General features: G+C 35.0%; 1 protein-coding gene across 5 annotated transcripts in view; it reads right to left on the reverse strand.

Moving 5' to 3' along the window:
• The window catches only part of NEDD4 (NEDD4 E3 ubiquitin protein ligase), a 122,809-nt gene that overhangs the window by 57,580 nt on the left and 42,567 nt on the right, over window positions 1-22,662 (reverse strand). For 2 of the 5 annotated variants that reach the window (XM_025472713.3, XM_025472715.3), the window contains one exon: window positions 20,460-20,513. In XM_025472713.3, coding sequence (XP_025328498.1) covers window positions 20,460-20,513 — 54 coding nt within the window. Of the gene's footprint in view, window positions 1-12,732; window positions 14,668-20,459; window positions 20,514-22,662 lie in introns of those variants that run through there. The other 3 variants (XM_049104097.1, XM_035708881.2, XM_025472712.3) reach the window with 3 other exon arrangements.

A 22,662-nucleotide genomic window follows, 5' to 3' on the forward strand; every position in this document is an offset into this window, starting at 1 on the left:
AAAATACAATACCATGGTACCTGGGTGGCTCAGTGGTTGAGCATCTGCCTTTGACTCAGGTCATGATCCCAGGGTCCTGGGATCGAGTCCCACACCAGGCTCCCCACAGGGAGCCTGCCTCTCCCTCTGCTGTGTCTCTGCCTCTCTTTGTGTGTCTCATGAATAAATAAAATCTTTTTATTTTTTTATTTTTTTTAAATCTTTTAAAAAATATAATACAATACCAAAGATATGACCCGTGAAAGAAATAATTGATAAGCTGGACTTCATTAAAATTAAAAATTTCTACTCTGCCAAAGACATCATCAAGAAAATTAAAACACAAATCACAGTCTAGAAGAAAATATTTGTAAAAGACATCTGATGAAGGACTACTATCCAAAATATATGAAGAAGGCTTATAAATTAACAATAAGAAAAAAAATCAACAATAAGAAAACAAATAACCTGACTAAAAAATGTGCCAAAGACTTTAACAGACACCTCACCAAAGAAGATAGACAGATGGCATTTAGGTTCACTGCACACAGATATTTACAGCAGTAGAAAGATTATTGGTTGTCAGGGATTAGAGGATGGAGAGATGAAGAGGCAAAGCATGAAGTATTTTTAGGACAGTGAAACTAAGATACTCTTATGATGGTTAGATACATGCCATTATAAATTTATCCAAACCCATAGCATTTACACCACCAAGAGTGAACACTAAATTAAACTCTTGACTCTGGATGATAACAATGTGTCAATGCAGATTCATTAACTATAACAAATGTGCCACTCTGGTGGAGGATATTGGTAATGGCAGAGGCAATATGTTTCAGAGTATGGAGGATACAAGAAATCCTGGGCCTTCTGCTCACTACTGCTGTGAACCTAAAACTGCTCTAAAAACTAAAATGTATTAAATAAAAACAACACCAATTGAGAGATTTGGAATTTTTTAGTTTAAAAACTAAAAACAAGGAATCTATCATCTTATGGCTAGAAGCTGACTCTATCAATGCCATATAGTCAATAAAATAGTGTCTGAATCACTATTTTCAATTAGGGATAAAAAAAGTAATAGGGTGTCTTCTTTAGAACTACTAATTGTTGCATAAAGAGTGGCTTTATGGCCCACGTAAAGGACTTTCTAGTTGCTAATTATCTCCTGTTAATTTTTATTTACTTCTTTCTTTTGTACATCTAGTATTGATGCAGCTTTTCTCCCCAAGAATATGCAAATCAAAATTGAGTATAAGAAAAATAACTGTGCTTTAATTTGTAATAGGGCTCTGAGAATACCATATTCCTTTCAAAATATATCTTGGTCTTTGATAGAGCCTTATGAAGAAGCACTTCCCCAAATTTCTAGTCTGTATTTTTGTACTATGGTTGAACCTTGAATAACATGGGTTTGAGCTGTGCAGGTCCACTTAAATGTGGATTTTTTTTTTAAATAAATACAGTACAATACTGTAAATGTATTTTATTTTCCTTATAATTTTCTCAATAACATCTTTTCTCTAGCTTATTTAATTGTAAGAATATAGTATATAATACATATAATGTATAAAATATGTAACTGGCTGTTAATCAGCAAGGCTTCCAGTCAACTTTAAGTAATTAAGTTTTGGGGGAATCAAAAGTTGTATGTAGATTTTCAACTGCACGGTGGCTAGGGGGAGTAGCACCCATAGCCCCTACATTGTTCAAGGGTCAGTGATTTTTTAAAAAGATTTTATTCATTTATTTTACAGAGAGAAAGCACGAGGAAGGGGCAGAGTGACAGGGAGAAAGTCTTAAGCAGACTCTGTGCTGAGCAGGGAGCCTAACAAGGGGCTCAATCCCAGGACCCTGAGATCACAACCTGAACTGTAACCAAGAGTCAGCCGCTTAACTGACTGTACCACACAGGTGCCTCCAACAGTGTTTTTTAATATATTCTTTTTGTGTATTTCCTATTACTTAGCTGTTAACCTGGATTCTTAAATTTATATGATTCATTTTGTACATGTAAAACAACAATCATTATGTTATACATTATATAGTACCTTACACTTTACAATGTACCTTCATTGTACTCTGCCAAAATATTATAAAGTAGATAATAATAGCTCCTTTTAGCTCCCAACCACCAACTACTGGCCAAACAGACATGAAATTTTCAGTCCTCTAGACAACTCTGCCAAGTTTCATAAATTTTGTACTTCTTCAACATGAAATTAAGACTTAGAGAAGCATAAGAGGAATTACTATAGCTAATTCATCATAGTGTACATTTTCATTCTATGCAGGGATGAAGAATGTCGGTATCCTAGATGTTTAAACCCTAAATGCAGATTTGTGGTGATTTAAATTTGAGGTAAGGTGTAGTTTAGGTGATAAATTCCAGGTCCTAACGATAATCTTTTAGTTTTGGTTCCAAAGTGAAAGCCTCAATTTCATTGGTAACAAATATAATATTATCAAAAATTACCTGATTAAAGAAACAGAAAATCCCATGGTAAATAATTGACAGGCTCTGCCTCAAAATGAAACAAACATCATAAAAGAGATAAAGAATTAGACAGACACAAGTTAAAGGAGTAGTATCCATCTTGAGCCACATCATTACTAAAATGACCTCAATGACTTAGGTAGAGATCCAGTCAAAACAGTTTAGAACTAGTGTCAATTTTGTTAAGTGTGAAACTGCACTGTAGTTTTTATATATTTAAAAGGTCCTTAATCCATTACAGATGGATTAAGGATGCACTCTGAAGTGTTTATGGTAAAACTATATGATGTATGGGACTATTCTAAAAATAAATAAATAAATACACATTTTAAAAAATCCTGGAAAGAAAAAAGGAGAGGAAAAGATGGATGACATGATTGACAATTTGTTGATAACAGCTGAAACTGGGAGCTTACCAGGGGCAAACAAGATTGCTCATTGTCTTATTCTTTCTACTTTTGTAGGTTTAAAAATTTCCATAATAAAAAGTTTAAATGTATTTGAAAAAAGATAGGTAGCTTATAATCATTTAGGTAATTTATAACAGTTACTCATCAGATTGCATTCAACCCAGATGGAAACTTTCCTTTAGACAACTATTATTATTTTTTCTTTCTGATCCTATTTTTACTTGAATGACTTGTCCCAAGAAGCTTTATCCTATAGATACCTCCTACTGAAGGGTGGGGTGAAAGACCTTGGCTAGTAATGTAGTATTAAAGGTTTCAAGTTCAAGTAACAGCAAGCATCCAATATCACATCCCATTAGGAGGCCATGACCATACCTTTTTATTCTTGTCCTCTACCCAAACATATTTTTAGTAGGTCTATTCTCTTTCTCAGAGGGATAATCATGGGTATTACATTTAAATTGATTGCCAAGAATGTAAAACATTACGAGATATGTTAAGGGAACCACATATTCTACTACAAAGAATGTTTAATTTAGTCTTTCTAGGAGTATTTCACATCTAGAATACATACAATGTATATTCAGACAACAGGTATGAAAATCAGGTACCTCACTTACTATAAGTTACCAAGAGTACCTTAAAGATTTGGTAAGTAAATATCACTATTAAGGTGTGGTTTGACCAAGTGAACTAATTTGGTTTAGGAACCTAAAGAAATCACCTTCACGCACAGTTTATCACTAACAATGACTACAGAGCATAACTGGGTGGGGCATCTGGGTGGCTCAGATGCTTAAGCATCCAACTCTTGATCTCAGCTCAGGTTTTGATTTCAGTCATAAAATCAAGCCCTTCATTAGGCTCTATGCAACTTAAAATTTTAAAAAAGAACATAACTGGGTAATCATTGGAAGTTTCTTCTGTGGGGGAAATAAACTGACCTCTGATACTGATAGTCAGAAGTCTCCCAACAATGAGGTCTATCAGTTTAAAAGCCCCACACAATTATACAGCCTCCAGATTACTTGGTGGTGACTTACTCTCAAATGTGAAGAGACAGCCAGACACCTGAAGGAAAATGTCCAATAACAAAAGAGAAACAAAAAACAGTAATAGTAAGATGATCCATAAGAATCAGAGAATATGCAAGACTCAAAACAAATTTACATAACCAAAATTTTAACATTAAAGAGAAGGGGGAACTTATGAGAAGTCTTCCAGAAAGTAGAAAGGAGGCAAAAAAACAGAAAACAGGATAGAAAAGTAAATTACAGGAGCAATCCAAGAGATGAAAACTTTGGCTCATAGGAATTCTAGGAAGAGAGAACACAGAGAAAAAAGGCAGAAAGGGAATCTTCAGAGAAATAACACCTGATTTTTAAAACAGGCACATGGGGGCAGCCTGGGTGGCTCAGTGGTTTAGTGCCACCTTTAGCCCAAGGCATGATCCTGGAGACCCGGATAGAGTCCCATGTCGGGCTCCCTGCATGGAACCTGCTTCTCCCTCTGCCTGTGTCTCTGTCTCTCTGTCTCTCATGAATAAATAAATTAAATCTTAAAAAAAATAAATAAAACAGGCACATGTGTTATCTTGATAAAAATTTAAATTAGTTAAAAATTATATAGGTAATCACATATCTCAGAGCTTAGTTGCTCACCTGCCTAACGTAGTTATATGGACATTATTATATATTATGTTGTATTGTACTTGAGTTGTGTGTGTGTGTTTTAATAGATTATGCTGTCTTCTCATCTAAACTGTAAACTCTTCAAAGCCAGGAATAAGATTTGCCACTCACAGCAGGCACATATTCTATTACTAAGAAATACTTGTTAAACTCATTTGCTTTGAACATGACTTTAGTTTCCACTAAGCTCTGTGACTCTTTAAGAGGGTTCAGTCTTTCAGCCTTGGTACAAAAGGTAAAGGTCATTCTTAGCTAAAACAGTGACTTGAAACTCCAGGAACAACTCTAAGAATCCAGTTCCTAACATTGTTTGCAATGAAAAAAATCATTCTACTAAACAATGATAAATTTAAAGCTGCTCAAATGGCCTTTGTTTAAATACCCTTAAAAGTTTTTGCCCTTTCAATCTTTTTTTCAGAAAATTTGATCTGAGCCTCCATCCAGACACATAGTTCTATGGTACCAGTTAGTGGAATATGTAGGCTATGAATCAGACTCCACTGTGGAAACTAATCCTTGAGTCACGATCATAATATTCCATTGGCATCCACCCCAGGGACAAGGTATTCATTTAAGAGTGCTACTCTTTCATGCAAAGGATGAAGCATCAAGTAACTCCCGCTCATCATTACAGTCATCCCTTAAATATCCTAGTTTGGTTATCTGTTTGAGCAAGACTGTCTGGTCACCCTCATCTATCAGGATTCTATAGTCATCTCTACCATTATAAAGGGTCCCCTAGTTTTGGTCATTAATTTAATAAATATTTATTAAGTGTCTGTTTTGAGCAAAGCACTATTCTAGATACTGGGATATAGCAGTGAGTAAGACAAAAAAAGTCCCTGATTTAGGGAATTATATCCTAGTCAAGGAGAGTTCAGAAAAGTTTACCTATTTGCTTAATCTGTTCTCTAGAATTCTCCTCTGACCAATTCTAGAAAATTTACATTTGCTTGTCTGCTTGCTTACCTTCTATCTCCCCATCTTTGACTATTTTTTTTTGCTATATCTTTCCTTTTCCCCATTTCTTATCTGACATGTTTAATACCTTATTAGGCTCCTTGAAATTAGGCTAAGCCACAAGCAGCTACAAAGTCTACAAAAACCCAGCTACCAATAAGATTTCTTAAAAGTGCTCCATAGGAAGGACAAGTCCTATGATTTTCATGTCCTGATTTATATTTGAGAAGTAATATATACTTTTAAGAGGCATTACAAAGTTGTATGTGACAGATTTCTAAATATTCTCCTTATAGAACTATCAAAAGGATAGTTCATAAGTAAGCACTGATTATATAGGGTTTTTCAATTTATTACATAAGTCAGTGTAAGATTCAAAAATTCTTGTTAGTACCCTAATTGATGCTGCTACAGGAAGGTATACTGAAAAGGTTCAAAATGTTCACAAAGAGAAAGATATTTGAAAAAGCAAAAATACTTAAGAAACATTAACATTTCAATTGTGTATTTTTCAAATCTCATGCTGAGAGGGGGAAAAATTAATGTAGGCAACAATTTTAAAAACAACATAGACCTCAGGACACCTGGGTGGCTCAGTGGTCAAGCATCTGCCTTTGGCTCAGGGTGTGATCCTGGGGTCCTGGGATCGAGTCCCACATCAGGCTCCCCACTGGGAACCTGCTTCTCCCTATGCCTGTGTCTCTGCCTCTCTCTCTGGGTCTCTCATGAATAAATAAATAAAATCTTTAAAAAAAAAAAAAGCAACATAGATCAGAACTGCAGCCATTATAAATTTGAGAGATTCTCTTAAGTAAAACTGCAAATGTTATAGACTAGTATTTTCAAACTCTTAAATGAAACTAAAATGTAATCCTGGAAGTAATAGTCAGAATTCTGCAAGAGTCATATTAAAGTTCTTCTATAAGGCAGGCAGGCAAACCTGTTCTTGAATGTTTCTTGGTCCAAACAATATCTTCTATATTACATAGTCTCAATAAATAATAATTCTAATGCCTAGGTAGATTTAAAATTCTTTGCAAATTATTTTGGCCCTGGGCACAGTATACTTATAGCTCTCCTGTATACAAAAGTGGGCAAAGGACTCATTGGATGCTTCAATTATAGACTGTATTACTGTTCTCATAAAACAATGGTCTTCTCAAAGTGTGTTTGAGAAATTAGGAGCATTGATATGATTTAGGAGCTTGTTAAAAATATGGAACTCTCAGGTACCCCAGAGCTAAAAAAACAGAATCTGCATTTTAATAAGATCTCCAGGAGATATACATGGACATGAAAATTTGAGAATTACTAATCCAATTGACAATGTAAGGCATTTTCTGATCGCAATCTTCAAAACATTAGAAGGCAGTTTGCCAACAAAAATTCAAAAGAGAAAGGGAAAAAAAGGAAGTAGTCCTGGATAATATTATTTTAGTGATATCATAAAATGTTATACTCAGATTTTATAAAAGGAACAAAAGATTAAAAAATCTGTTAAGAATGTTTCTGTATTTAACAAATGACTGAACTTAAGACTGTCTGCTGCACCCACCAATATCCTTGACATGAATTTCTTTTTGCTTGGTAATATATTAAGGTAAATCACACAACATGTCACCGTGTGATGGTTCTGTAATACATCTGAATCAAGAGAAAGCCATGTTCCCCCCATTTCCCACCGCCACAGATATCCTAGAGCCTAACTAAAAACATGGTGGATTCGCTTGGTCCAGATGGTCTTTCTTATTACTAGCTCATGAACTGAACTACAAAGTACATAAACAAGCTATCTGCTTGTCCTTTCAAGTTCTCAGATCTGCTCTAGTTCTATCTAAGAAGTTTTGTTAAATCTCAGTGTAGGTAAAATTGCTTTTCAATTTTCTGCTCCCATGTTGGGACAGATTTGCTCACCTCTTGTTTTGAAATGCTTTCTCACATTGCTAAGTGTCTGTCTTCATCTGACTCTAGTATTTGGGTCTCACTCATGACAAACAAAGAATACTGAACCACAGGCTTGAGCAATACTTCAGGTATTTCCTGGACATGCTGACAAGATCATTGCTTCCCTTTCTTAGCACTCATTCACGCCTGCTAACCAGCCTGCTGACCTCAACACACAGGCTAGCCACACGCAGGAACTCTGCCCAGCACCTTCTACAGGCTTCTGGTCCTAACTTCTGATATATCTTGTTTATTATCACCCAAATGCAGAGAGAGAGTGGGTCTAGAAGGTGGGAGTCCTCACAACAGCTAGTGCACGGTAGGCTCCATATCCTGGAAGAAGCCTGTGACAGAAAGGCAGAGATGCCTATTCTCCAAGTAGTTTGTAGCAACAGACCTTAAACCCTGACTTGCTTCCAGGGAAGCTCTGTTTTTGTTTCAACTTCTTTTTGGTGGTAGAGAGGGGGATAAGAAAGTTAAGAATAATGCTGTTCAAAATGAGCTGTGACTATTCAGAGGCAGTGTCAAATCTGCACCTTCAAATGTATTGTTTCTTTCATTTTGAATTACTGAATCTCCATTTTTGTTTCATTGCTTATACTCACTAATTCTACAGTTCAAAGGTAAAAGAAGAGAGAGCTATAAGTCCCCTTTTCCTCCTAGAGAATAGGCTGCAATATCTTCATGGATAGAGAATTTGTCTTGTGCATTTATATCCACCCAATACTGTGTCTTCTATACATCAGTCATTAAATATATATTGTGCCCATGCTAACTCATGCCTATTTTATGATACAAATATTTCTGCTTCCTTATCTGTTTCATTTTTTTTTCCTCAGCCAGGCTTTCATGCTATCCTCCTGAGCCCACTCTTGCTGAAGTCACCAAGGACCTCCTAATTGCCACATTGCAGATGCGTAGGTTCTATAGTCCAGTATGTTGCCATCCTTGATTTTTCCCTTCCCTTGACTTCTGGGCCTCCCTGCTTTCCTGGCCTCTCTGCCCCTCCAGGGGCTCTTCTCTTAGTCTCTTGACTATCTCTGCTTTCACTGTCCCCTCAAAGTTGGTGGTCCCCAGAATTCCGATTTACCACCCTCTCCCATCTCACTCTTATGTTTTTTAGTTCATCCTTACCTAAAGCCTTGACTACACTGGTAACTCTGAAGCTACATTTCCAGCTCTCACTTCTCTCCTAAGCCCTGATCCTGTATCTCCAACAGCCTTACTTGACAGCAGCAATACAGGGGAGGACCCTCTCAATACAGGAACCTAATAATGCATGATTTCTTCTTCACCCTCCCTTCTCTTGGATTCTCTAGCTTAGTTCATTACATCACTTTTCACACATCTAGCTTTGCATGTGCAGTGCAGTTGCTCATGCCTAGAGCAATAATTCTCAACAGGAGTCAATTTTGCCCTGTAAGACCTTTGGCAATATCTGGAGACATTTTTTGATTGTCACAACTAGAAGAGAGCAGTGTTACGAGCATCTAGTGGGTGGAGGCCAAAGATGCTGTTGAACATCTTAAGGCCCAGGACAGCACCTCCACAAGAAAAAGTATCCATCCCAAATGTCAATAGTGCTGAGATGGAGAATCTCTGCTCTAGAATATCCTCTTTGATTTCGCTGCCTGATGAACTCCAACTCACCTACTACCAAGACTCAGCTCAAATGTCACCACTTCTGTGAAGTCTTGCTTTACCAACTAGGTCTTCTCCTCCAGACAAGTATTCTTGCATCTTTCTCACTTTCTCATCCACACTTCTATTTTAGCACATCACATATTAGACTGGATTTCTGTTTGTTTACCAGTGTATCCCTATTACTAGCATGGGAGTTCCCTCAAGTAGAGACCGTATTTTATTATCTTTTATTCCCAGGACTTGGGGTCAGTGCCTGGCAAATAGTAGGCACTCAAATGCATGCTAGATGAATGACTTAAAGAAATCATATCTACAGAGAAATCCAAACTATTTCTGAAACAAACAATTCAGCTCCCTGAACTACTCTGAAGTTAATATTATAGTTCCTCAGTTCTAAGAGATATGCATTTATAAGCATACATCTCTCACCAAATTTCTAGAACTAGACATTCACATTGCATCACAGTTTTAGAGTCAATATTTATATGTTATATTGGTTTTTATAGGAAAGATTAAGTGTTGCTCAAAATTAACCAAATGTCTCTAAATATTCTGCTCAAATTAATAGGGGCTGAGAAAATAATGGAACACTAAAACAAATATATATTTAAAACACTTATTTTAGGAAGAACAACTAAGTAATCTATTGAAATGTATGATCTTGATATTAGTGTTCAAGACTTTTGAAATAATTGAGATAGGGTTTTTAAAGTTCTACTGCACTAGGCTTAAACAATTTACCTACCCAGAATGAAGAAACAGAAAATAAAGAAAAAACTTATAACAAAAAGAAAAAATGTAAAGCCAAACTTTTGGGTAAAAATGTGCATATATGTGAAGAATGGAGGACATGTACAAACCTGGGTAAAATGCTGAGGTATTTTAAATATCTTGGATAACAAAATCTCTGAGTATCCTAATAACATAACATAGGAGATTTAGAGGAAAGATAGGAAAAAATAAAATAACAATTGAGTAAACTGTTCCAGAAAGTTTAGAAATCTGAAGAGTAATTTTTGTAACTAGATAAAAACTACTTCTTGACTGAGATGACAAAATATTACACACAAGGTTAAAACATCAATTATCTACTTTCAGATCAAAAGTCATTAGACAGCCTTTACAAAAGTAAAGGCTTTTTGTATTTCAAAAAGTATATATAAGAAACATATGCCAGTTATTGTTATGTTCTTTGATAGCAAATAAAACATCATCATGCAGACTACAGAGTCCCATTTTCATTCTAAGTTGTAAACACAGAACAGAGCCCTGTTGCAGATACAGGTAAAAGTTCTCACTAGATTTTAAAATATTAGCCATTAATGAGCTGTTACTATTGAGAGCTAGAAATTGGATTCTATGCTGCTAGAGACTAGTAGCTAAACATGTAAGAAAAGAATTCATAGACTCTCAGTGCTTTAGAAACCAGGGTCCCTGACCAAAGCAGTGATTTAATTTCACGGCTGCTCGGTAGAGATAGCTGACATTACTAAATGCTACTCTAATATCAACTTGTTAAATGTGAATCCAGACTCAGCATATCAGAATACTAACCCAGACTAACTGGAGTCATGGGAAATATTTTGGGAGCTGTTTATTTATAAATGAGTTACAATATGCCACTATAATTAGATTAATATATAATTATTGATAAACACAGGATTATTTCTAAAACCCCAGTATTGTTGCCACTGCTAAGTTTAGGAAAAACAACATTAGGATTTTCCTTTTAAAACCAGCCCTTACCAATCAATTAGATCAATTTAGATCTAGTCTATGTTGAATTTAGTGGACACTCTATTGCTTACCGGTACTTTTATATGGAATTGCTCAATAAACATTAAACGGAGGAACAAATTAAAACTCTCCAGCAAACTACATATTTCTGAACTATTTATAATCCAATAGTCTACCAAAAAATAGAATCTGCACAAAGCTAGACATTTGGCTGTCACAAAAAAATACTTAAGTTAGCTTACCTAAGTTAAATAAAACCAATAAAAGTATGTATTTTTAGCTATGCAAAAAGGCATTTAGTCACACTTTATTAAAAAACATTAAAAATACTTTTTTTTCAAAAGTATCATTAACAACAAACTATAATATTACCACAAAATCAACTATTTTAAGGCTATGTCTACAAATATATTTACCTATAAATATTTCTAAGTTAATTATGCATTTCAGATTAATTATTTCATTAAATGTAAAATAAGTTTACAAGGTACATGTAATTCAGTTTGCAAATTATTAACATGTTTCTTTATAGTGTCATTTCATTGCTTTCTTTCAGGAGGCAAAACAGTTTCATGGATTATAATCTCCTAAAGCTGTTTTTTTTAAAGTTTCATAAATAAAATAATCCTAAAACATAGATCAGAATTTGAAATCTGATCTTTATTCATCTTCAGTAAAGTATTTGCTTCTATTAACATTTGGGCATTGGGTAACAATAATTATATTTATGAGATTTCAAAAGAGAGAAAACTAGCAATTACTTAATATTTTATTTACCTAAAGCTACACGTCCAGAAGTTTAAAAAAATTTTTTTAAATATAGATATTGAGTGTTATATGAACACAGATAAACAGATAAGGGTTTTTTTTCCTCCTAAAATACTATGTACTGTCATCCAGAATTGGTTTAGCCAGAAAAAAAAAAAATTTAATTTCCTGGAATCTGGTGAGACCTTCCAAATACAGAAATTTTAAAAATCTACTTAAGTTCAAATACTTTGGAAAATCTATTTAAATTCAAATGCTTTGGAAAGGCTCAATTATATAAAAAACTGCTTTGGTTAAGATACATTAGAGTTAAATGACTAATAAACAAAATTACCAAAATAACAAATTAATAAGGTAACTAGGAGTATTTGGGAAATGCCTAGCAATTGAAACCAAATTCAAAAAATATAAAATTAGAATTCAATACTGTTGAAAGACTAAGTTACATTTTAGAAGGCAATCTTAACTGGTAGCTAAAGGAAAACTGGGTGGAAACAAAATTCCTGTGGTTAAGGGTATATACAAATGCAAATGCCAGTTATTTTTCCTGTGCTTTAAAACAGCAGCATAATAGTTTTTATCAATGTTCTACTAAATACGCATATTTTAGAGAAACATTTTCTCTGTGTTCATTTGTGAAAAGATTTTCACATTTTTATGTAGGCTTTTTATTGTTTAGTATTTTAAATAAGTATTCTATATTTTACCTATTTCACATTGATTAAGGAGGGGAGAATGCTAAATGAACATTTTTGAAAGTAGGAATAAAATATGGAGTTAGACATTAAAATGCTATATTACTTGAAGAAAAAAATATACCAAGGTAAAAATATTATGAAATAAATTATTATTTAAAGCTTGTTTTCATGCTACAGAAATGTTTCATGGTTTAAATCATTTTAGAGAGTTTTTTTTTTAATGCATATTTTTGACACTAGTAAAATAACAGAGAGTGAAAAACTATTGAAGTTTCCTCAGATTTACAAATACAAAGATTATGACTATAAAACACTTGCTAAGTTCTAATATATTTTAACCAAATAGTTCATAAAGCTTTTCTAGTATAAATTAACAATTACCAAGACCAAAGGAAACTTACCTTACAAGAATGCTTTAAAGAATTAGATAGTTCATTTGTGAAATCTCTGTTACTGTCTCTTGATAAGTTATCAACTTTATCTTCATTTCCAGGTGCAAATTTTATGAGTAATTGTGATGGTCCCCCCTTAGAACAATTGTGCTTGAGGCTGGATAAACAGGAAACATTTGGGTAAGTTCCTCCCAATGAAACACTTCTCTGTAAAATAGCATGGTTTTTGTTTATCTGTAAATTTGGTCTTTCCAACTGTCCATTGATATTTATTTGGTAATCTAGGTGTTGAGAGGATGGTAAACATGCAGATGTCCTCTGCATAAGCTTAATGCACTCTGAATGAGAATTAAGCTTGATTTCTGACATCTCTGGTTTGCAATCACCACTTGCTGTTTCACAATCTAATGTAGTTGCTTTTTGTTGGGTGAAATGCACTGAAACACAAGAAAACCCTTCAGACGACTTTTCACGGACATTCTGATTCAGACTATCATTCGCAATAACAATTTTCTTTTGTAATGAACCCTTCCTGTGAAGTGGTCGTATGTCTCTCACTTCTCCGGGAGTACAGATTGTTTTAGATAACCGAAGTCCATTGACAGCTGTTGAAAGAAATCCCTTAGTGCTACTACCATCTTCACTGTGGGCAATTTCACTAGGAGAAATAATAAATTGGTGTGAGGTTTGATAGGATCCTTTGCTTGGAAGAACGTCTGTACTTGTTGGAGAAGTCGGTGGGGTATTTAAAGGACTCCTAGGAAAAATGACTAAGGATGAACAACGTTTTAGTGGAATTTTCGAGTTCCTGGTCACTGGCAATTTCATAATTTCTAGTCCATGCTCCAAGTCATCCTGGACAAAAGGAACGGTACTTGGACTTCTTGAAAAAATGTCACATGGAGTAGTATTCCTGTTTGGCACACTTCTATTGGAGGTGCTGTCAGAAGATAAATTTCCACCAAAAAAAGTATCATCAGTTGGTGGAAAAGTATAACCACTGCTGTCACTGATGATACTGTTTGTGTAGGAACCACCACTTGTGATACTTGTGCATGATCCATAATCACTACCATTGCTGCTGTAAGACCCATTCTCACTGGTGGAAAAGTTACTGAGGCTCCCACTGTGAATGGCCGAACTGCTTACAAGGTTACCATCATTCACAGCATTCAGCTCATTCTCAGCCACAGCATTGTTGTAAATGCCATCCTTAAAGACAGATGTAAATGAAGCATCATCACCATCAGCTAAGACATTGCCAGACTGAAGACATCCACTGTACCTTGTTGGTTGTAGTGAAATCTGCAGACAGCTGCTCTTTTTATTAACATTTTCAGGTGAAGGAACAGATGATCTTTCCTGAGAGTTAACGTTTTCCTGTATCAACGGAGCTAGTGCAGTCTGTCTAGGAGTCAGCTTCATTTGAACAACGTTAGACGTTGAAATCCGTGTTGGTCTTTTGAAGCACATGTGAACATTGCTATCCAAATCATCTCCGGAGGTTTCTGACAAAGGATAAGTATTGCTTCTTCTGGCTGCAAAGTGCAATCGTAAGCTTTGTGCCATTTGTTCTCATTTCCAAACATGTTAAGGGCTGAAAGTCATAACAAAGATCTCTGTCGGTAGACAGGCTAGAAGCAGCTGCACTGCATCGAAGGAAAAAATCATTTGTGGTGCCTAAAAGAGCTCTTAAGCAGTAGTCTTTATCCTAAGTAAAACCTTAGATACCAGATATCATAGAAAGAAAAAGACGACCCATTCCTGAGACTGACGTTTCCAAATATTTTGAATCGCTTGTAGTCAAAATGCCTTCACTTACAAAGCACTTGATTTCCAGCGCCCTTTAAGCTGAGCTCAGCTGCAGCGCACTGCCTCAAACACTGCCAACCTTGTTTCAATTATACCTTCTCCAATTTGCATGAATGAGTAACACAAGAACAACAATCTTCTAGCATTTCAAGTTGAAACAGTATTTTTTCACTCCTGCTCTACTAAATGAACATTTAACTATGTGAATCACGGCGTCTATACTTTCTCCAGCAGAGTTTGACCACTAATATTTTTACCCATAGGGATAAAATTACAGGAAGTTGGTAGGAATGAAACCCCATGTAATTGAGTATCAAATCAAGGATTGAATTTCCAAACAGTAGACAAACTAGGAATCTTGTCAAGTTAGTTAATGTAGAAAGGCATATATTCTGTTAATTTTTTTTTTAATGAGTGAATTCAAACAGTTGTATAAATTTGGAAGTACCAAAACTCTGGGGTGAATTAAAACTCAAGCATTAAATCAAATAGATAAATATTTTAGCTTCCAAAACACTACTTATAAAAAGTGAAAGCTTAAGGATAGAAACACAAAATTAGCCTAGTAATACTATTGAAAAATTGAGCATAGGTCTGAGAAAGAAAAATTTAAGAGAAGCTGTCACCAAGCATTTTCTTCTGTAATTTTAAGGCCTTTTCCAGCCAAGTAGTACAGTCTTTAAATGATGCCATTTATATTTTGACTATTAAAACTCTGCCAAGAAATAGCCTAAGCAAACATTCCATTAAAAATATATGCAGATTAGACAGAAAAACTATACCCCAATATAGTTTGAGCACACAAGATATTTTATTCCACTGTCTCTGCAATTCATTCACTTAAGAGAGTGTTGTGGTAAGTAAAGAAGTCTAAAAAGGATTTAACACATCAAATAAACATATCTCAATGCCAAATCTGTTCTGAAAACTCTAAGAGCTCTTTGCTGGCCCCTACTGGTGTGCTGAAACAATCCATTTAGCTGTTTGATACCTATAAAGAAATACAAACCATGCTGCATATTTCTTTGTATAAACAAAGTACATACTTGTTTACATTTTTGAGTACTAGCCTTGCCCTAGAGGTGGAATTACTTACTACTGCTGATAAAGCTCCCACAGTAGAGAACAGTAGACTATTTGTCCTCCTAGAGGTTGTGATTTTGTATATATATTTTTTCTGCTTTGTATTTATTTAACCTTTACTTTATTTTCAGTTTACTAGGTAATAAAAGTTTAATATTTTAATTTCTCCCCTAAATGTCATAGACCAAGCTTGGTATTCTATTTGAAAGAAACAAATTTATTTTTAAATAATACTCTAGGGTATATTTAAACCCCTTACCTGAATTTTATAGCTGGAACTCCAGTAATAAATATATACTGGCTCATTCATAGGAAAGTAAAAAGTAAAATAGTTCAGTTGTTTACACCACATGGTACTACACCCAAGTTGTATTTTTCTAAGTAAGATTTTTTCTAAGTAAAAGTAAATATGTAAAACATATACTTGTACTTTGTTTAAAAGAGAAAACGCCTTAAGATAGATCTGTTCTTAATCATAATTTTCTAAACAGTATTTTAATCAATTAGGATATGATGAAATAGAAATATGGAACTTATGAAATTATATTTCTGACCAGGATGACATAGCACTAGGTTTTAGAATGTGTACAATAATTGTAAACTTAGCCATAAAATTATGTTATTTTGGTTTTATATAACCTACCTCTTTTACGATTTTACAGACTTCAGTAAACATTCCCTTATCAACCTCTCACTTTATAGAAGAAAGAGCCTCAATCTTTTCACTTTGTCTTCAAGTGACTTCAACTTTTCTTCTTGAATTAAGTTACAGGTCTCATAACTCAAATAATGGAACACTTCTAACAGGCTGATTAATGAGATCTAACTGCTCATGCCTGTGGCCTAAAACTTTTAGTTAACAGGCAAAACTTTTCTGGTTGTTGATATAAAATAATAAGCCTCCGATATTTGGCTAGATAAATGTTTTCTCTTTGGTAAGCTTCACTGGAAACATCAGTTTTATGTGCCCTAACCAGATTTCAAGCTTCAGAGTGTTAGAACCATAACTACAGATTTCTTCTGATCTTCCTGGGCTCATGGTAGGTACCACTGAGAAACACCAGAGGAGGCTAAATGGATGGACAGAAATGCTTTCTTTCAGTGTTTTTTTTCCCCCAAACGTTGATCCAGCTATTACTTCTGAAGAAGTATCAAAAAGCACCCAGCCGCACAAGAAGGAATGATGATAGAAGGAGGGCCTTCTTTCAAGGAGGGCCTCAGCCAAGGAAAAGTAAGATGAGAGAATCACATGCACTTCCCAGCCAGCCAGTCTGAATTTTGGCTGTAGAAAGGCTGAAGAGTTTGTGTTGCTGGCTCTGGCCTGGAATTGCACAGAACTTGTACCTGGTGGACCTGTACCACCATTAGAGCAGTTAAGTGGAGAACCTGGGGCAAAATGGAGCCCCTTAGCCAAAGATATTCTAAAAGAGGAGCATCAAACTTAAACGTGAGTGAAGAGCTGGAGAGTGGTGACAGCCCTCACTCGGGAGTAATCTATGCAAGTCTTGTAGAATTTCACATTCTGGAATTAAATACATAATGCCTTAGGATCAGGTTGGAGCTCAGGACTCCACATTCTGAGAGTTTGGTTCTTGATTATATATACAGAAAATAATGTGATGATCTAAATGTCAGGGATCGACCCTGGATAGCCCTAATGATTGACTAGAACTTTGAAGGCCAAAGCCCACTGTGATGATTAATTGCATATATCAACTTGGCTAGGCTCTTTTGCCCAGCTATTTAGTAAAACAGCTGTCCAGATGTTGCTATGAAGGTATTTTTCAGATGTGATTAACATTTAAACCAGTAGATTTGGAGTAAAGCAGATTACCCTCCATGATGTGGTGGGCTTCATTAACAGCTAAAGGTCTTAAGAGCAAAGACAGGTTTCCTGAAGAAGAAACAATTCCATTTCATTCCACTTTCCATTACAACATAGAAACCTTGCCTAAGTTTCCAGCTTCCAGGCTTGCCTTACAGATTTCAGATTCAAGACTGTGACATCCACTCTTACCTGAATATTCAACCTGCTAGTCCCAGCCCACAGATTTCAGACTTGCTAGCCTCCACAATCACATGAACCAATTCCTTAAAACAAATCAATCTTTCTCAACTTCTCTCCCCCTCCCTCTCTCTCTTTCTTATTCTGTGTGTGTGTGTGTGTGTGTGTGTGTGTGTATCTCCTGTTGGTTTTGTTTCTCTGGAGAACTCTGACTAATATGACCATTAAATTTAAGCACAGTATCTCCATTCAGAATATAGAATAAAAAAAAAGAATATAGAATATAGGCATTTCCTTAAGCTTCAGAGGCTGGATGTGTGCAGGTGTATCTCTTAGCTCAGGGACAAAGAAGCACTAACTTTTGCATCGGGGGTAGAATTCATTTCAAGCCACATCATTCTGAAACGTGCCATTACTGTCATTGCCACCACTATATCATCACCAAACTGCTAGTTTATAACCCGTAGGTCTTAAAATTGACTAAACAAGAGGGACACAAGACTACTCTTTTTCAAAAACAAATAATACTTATATTACAAATATTTTCCAGAGGACCAGAAATTGTTTCTGCTTAAAATTTTATCTGTGCTCTTCACCAAACATTTTCAAAGAGAAATTGCTAGGAAAAGGGTATGTTCTTAATTTGGTTGTGAATGCTATAGGGGAATAAATGTAAATGACATTTACACTAGCACAGGACATTTACTGCTATACAATCAAGCCTGTTACTCTACCAATGGTTTTAGTTTCTAAAACATCTCAGGTGATATGTACACTTCAATTACCTGCTAGGACTAACAACAAATCAGATGATTAGAATGATACACACTACCCTGTTCTAATTATTTCTTGCTTCCTTTTCCCAGTGAACTCCTTGAGAAAAGCTATATTTCTAATGCAGAGCAGAGTATCCAACGTTGATACCCTAAATGGCATGTTAACATGTCAGAAAGGAATATATTGAGTGATGATATTTTAATAAGTTCAAAAAAATGCAAAAGGAAACTATACTCAGGGATATATATATACACATGATAAACAAGTTTTTTCAAAGCAATGATAAGCACAATATTCAGCAAAGCATTAAAATGTAATATTTTAAAAAATAAAGTAAGAATTTATATTATATTTGGAGGAAGAAAAGGAGATGCTGCTGGGGAGGGCAAAAGAAGGGTTGTAGATTTTGGTAATGTTCTAGTTTGTAAGTTGAATAATAAGTGCACAGATATTTGTCTTATTATTTTAAATAAGGATTTAGGGTGCGCCTGAATGGCTCAGTTGGTTAAGCATCTGCATTCAGCTCAGGTCATGATCCCAGAATTTCCATGCTAGGCTCCCTCTCAGCAGGGGAGTCTGCCTCTTGCTTCTCCTTTTCTCTATCCCTCTTCCTGCTTGCTCTCTTGCTTTCAAATTAAAAAAATATATATTAAAAAAATAAATAAAGGATTTATATTACATACACTTTTTGTGTGTTTATTTCATGATTTAAAAAATACAAATACGGGGCAGCCCAGGTGGCTCAGCGGCTTAGCGCCACCTTCAGTCCAGGGTGTGTTCCTGGAGACCAGGATCTCACTTCAGGTTCCCTGCATGGAGCCTGCTTCTCCCTCTGCCTTTGTGTCTGCCTCTCTCTTTCTCTCTGTGTCTCTCATGAATAAATAAATAAAATCTTTAAAAAAATAAAAATAAAAAATACAAATACTAAATTTCACATGGTCTCATCTAGAAGGGAAACAAATCTGTAGAGACAGAAGGGGAAAAAATCTTTATTCTATAGAAAAATAAAAAATACAAATAGAAAACCAAAGGCTCTGCACCTGACCATATCTGATAACCAAACATCAACATCTTTCATGTCACTCAGCCTCAAAAAGTTAGAGGCAGTTAGTAATGAAGTCATCTTTGGTGATAAAAAGCACTTTTGCTTATTATGATTGCTAATGACTAGATTTCATTTGCAGTATCTTCCATTACTAGTTATCATTTTTTGAGAAGGAAAAAATATGTTATGTAGTCCGACACTAAAAACAAATTTTAAAAATTCAGTTTCTTTGTTAGCCAAAATGTGAATGATTGTTTCTTTGTTGGTGCTTCTGTTTAATAACTGATATGCCTTGAATACATAACAATATTCTTACACCTTCATGTTCAAATCTTACAGTTTTAAAATATATATATAAGTTGCTAAGAAAAGGTTTTGAAATAGCATTCCTAAGAGACAAAATTAGGAAAAGGATAAGACTTCAAGATAGTTTTTAGGAAATCAGGAATTAGAACTACCATTTCACAAAAATAAAATAAATAAGGCTTAACTTCGCTTTTTCTTTTCTTTCTCTTTCTCTCTTTCCCTGTGTAAGAGGTGGCAGTCCTTTAGAGGACTTTATTAGTGTAACTGAGGACAGACGGTCTTCCTTTGTAGAAGGGTAGGGGAGGAGAGAGTGAATGGGGCAAAGAAATCCACTGCAGTGAGGAGGCACAGGTGTAGCCCTCTGGGAGAAGGCTCCCTGAGCCTGGGCATACCCACCACACCACACCACCCCACGCTGGATGAGTGTGAGGGAAAGGCAAGACAAACAGGCCAGCTCTCCTGCCATTCCCTTAGGTCGTGCAATCTCTTGAGAATTGACACAAAGAGAGGTGCCTGGGAGGAAAGTGGAAGAATACAAAGTAGCACTAGGAAGGAGGAAAAAAAATTTTATCTACTTCCCCATTTTGCCCAGAGCCTCCATAACCATCCTTAGGTCATCTGCAACATCACAGATTCCCAGCTCACTACTTGATGCTGTAGTTGAGATATAACCTTGCTTGTATTTCACACTAGTACAATGTAACTTACCAATCGATTTTCATCAAATACTTCAAAAAGAAGCCGGTGCTGCTGAGGATGGACCTAAGTAAGAAAAACACAACACTTTCTTTAAAAACAAATGAACAATCAACCCAGACTCTGAGAAATAAATGCTTGAAATGTTGCCATTTCCTAATTCCTGCTATTTACAGACTATTTTAAATTACACGAGACACAATACAAAATCAGACCAGTCCTACATCACCATTTTCTAAGTTTTACCACAACAATGAAGTGGATTTGGGTGCTTATTTTTACATTTTTCTCTAAAATAGAATAAAAGAATGGAAAATAAAATTTCAAAAAATTACTTAAATGTCTACATTAAAAAATATAGGTTATATTTTAACTTGTTATTATCAACCTTATTTGCTGACTTCTTATTTATCAAGTTAGAACTACCCAAATTGGATACTGATTTTATGGAAACTCGTGTTCAGAATCCTTTTCAGTACTGACTTGATAAAACTGTGTTTTGCTTCTACCATATAAAGGATACTATCAGTCAAAAAAATATATACTGAGTTTTCACTTACAGGATGATTTTATTTATTTTATTTTTCAAAGCTGACCCTTCCACATATGCTAAAATATTTCAGCATATGAAGTAAATGATACAAAAAGAAAAAAAGTAATTGTATTAACACACAAAAAAAGTATTTCATAGGAGAAAGTATTGCATAGGACTACAGGTTCAATCCACAATATTTAGTGTTTACAATGAAGATGCAACTGTAATAAATATAAGAAGGCATTAAAATATATAAAATACATACTATAATAATGTAAGAAGGAATTATTAAAAGTAAATGCAGTCTTTATTTTTTTCATTTATTGAAATTTTCCAGGGCCTGATAAAGAGCCAGATATGTAAGCATTCCAATGCCATCTCAAATCGTTGAAATTTTTTATATTAGGCAGCAACGTATGATAAACTTTTGTTAGATCAATTTTATTCAGTTTATTTATTCAGATTCTCTACATCCTTACTAATTTTTCATTGTTTCTATTTTTCTTAGTATATTCTTAATATTGAGCCCATTTTTTCTTTATGTGTTTTTAAAAATTTTAATCCCAGTATAATTAACATACAGTGTATATTAATTTCAGGTGTACAACGTAGTGATTCAACACTTCCACACATTACTGAGTGCTCATCACAAGTGCACTCCTTTAATCCTCTTTACCTGTTTAACCCATACCCCCCACCCACTTCCCCCTTATAACCATCAGTTTGTTTTCTATATTTAAAAGTCTATTTTTCTGTTTCATTTTTTTTGTTCATTTTTGTTTCTTAAATTCCACATATGCGTGAAATCATATGGTATTTGTCTCTCTGATTCATTTATTCTGCTTAGCATTCTACCCTCTAGATCCATCCATGTTGTTGCAAATGGCAAGATTTTAGTTTTTGTTTATGGTGGAGTAATATTCTAATATATATATTATATACATATAATACACACACACACACACACACACACACACCAGTCTTCTTTATCCATGCATCTATTGATGGACACTTGGGTTGCTTCCATATTTTGGCTATTGTAAATAATGCTGCAGTAAACTTAGGGATGCATGTATCTTTTAGAACTAGTGTTTTCATATTCTTTGGGTAAACACCCAGAACTGGATCATATGGTCATTCTATTTTTACTTTGAGGAACCTCCACACTGTTTTCCACAGTGGCTGCATTAGTTTGCGTTCCCATCAACAGTGTACATGGGTTCTTTTTTCCCCACATCCTCACCAACATTTGTTGTCTCTTGTGTTTCTTATTTTAGCTGTTCTGGTATCTCATCATGGTTTTGATTTGCATTTCCCTGATGATTAGTGATGTGGAGCATCTTTTCATGTGTCTGTTAGCCACAGCCTGATGACTTTTTTATATACGTATACTGTGTCATCATCACCTAGATCAAAATAGCAAATGCTCCATTCTATTTTATGTATTATTTTCTCTACAAATAGTGCCTTCTGGACTTGTTCAACATTGGCATTCTGAATATGTCTATCTAAAAATGGTTTCCTTACATCCAGAAACAACCAGAGGCCAACCTACTGGCAGTCATTGGATGGGCTTCTGGGAGAGGTCTTTAAATGAAGCTGACTCAGCTGGGAGAGATGTCCCTTCTGCCCTTGCATTTCTCTTCCTGCGTTGGTTAAGACAGCTGGCTCTCTTACAGT

This window comes from Canis lupus, chromosome 30 (assembly GCF_003254725.2).
Source record: "Canis lupus dingo isolate Sandy chromosome 30, ASM325472v2, whole genome shotgun sequence".
Taxonomy (NCBI): domain Eukaryota; kingdom Metazoa; phylum Chordata; class Mammalia; order Carnivora; family Canidae; genus Canis; species Canis lupus.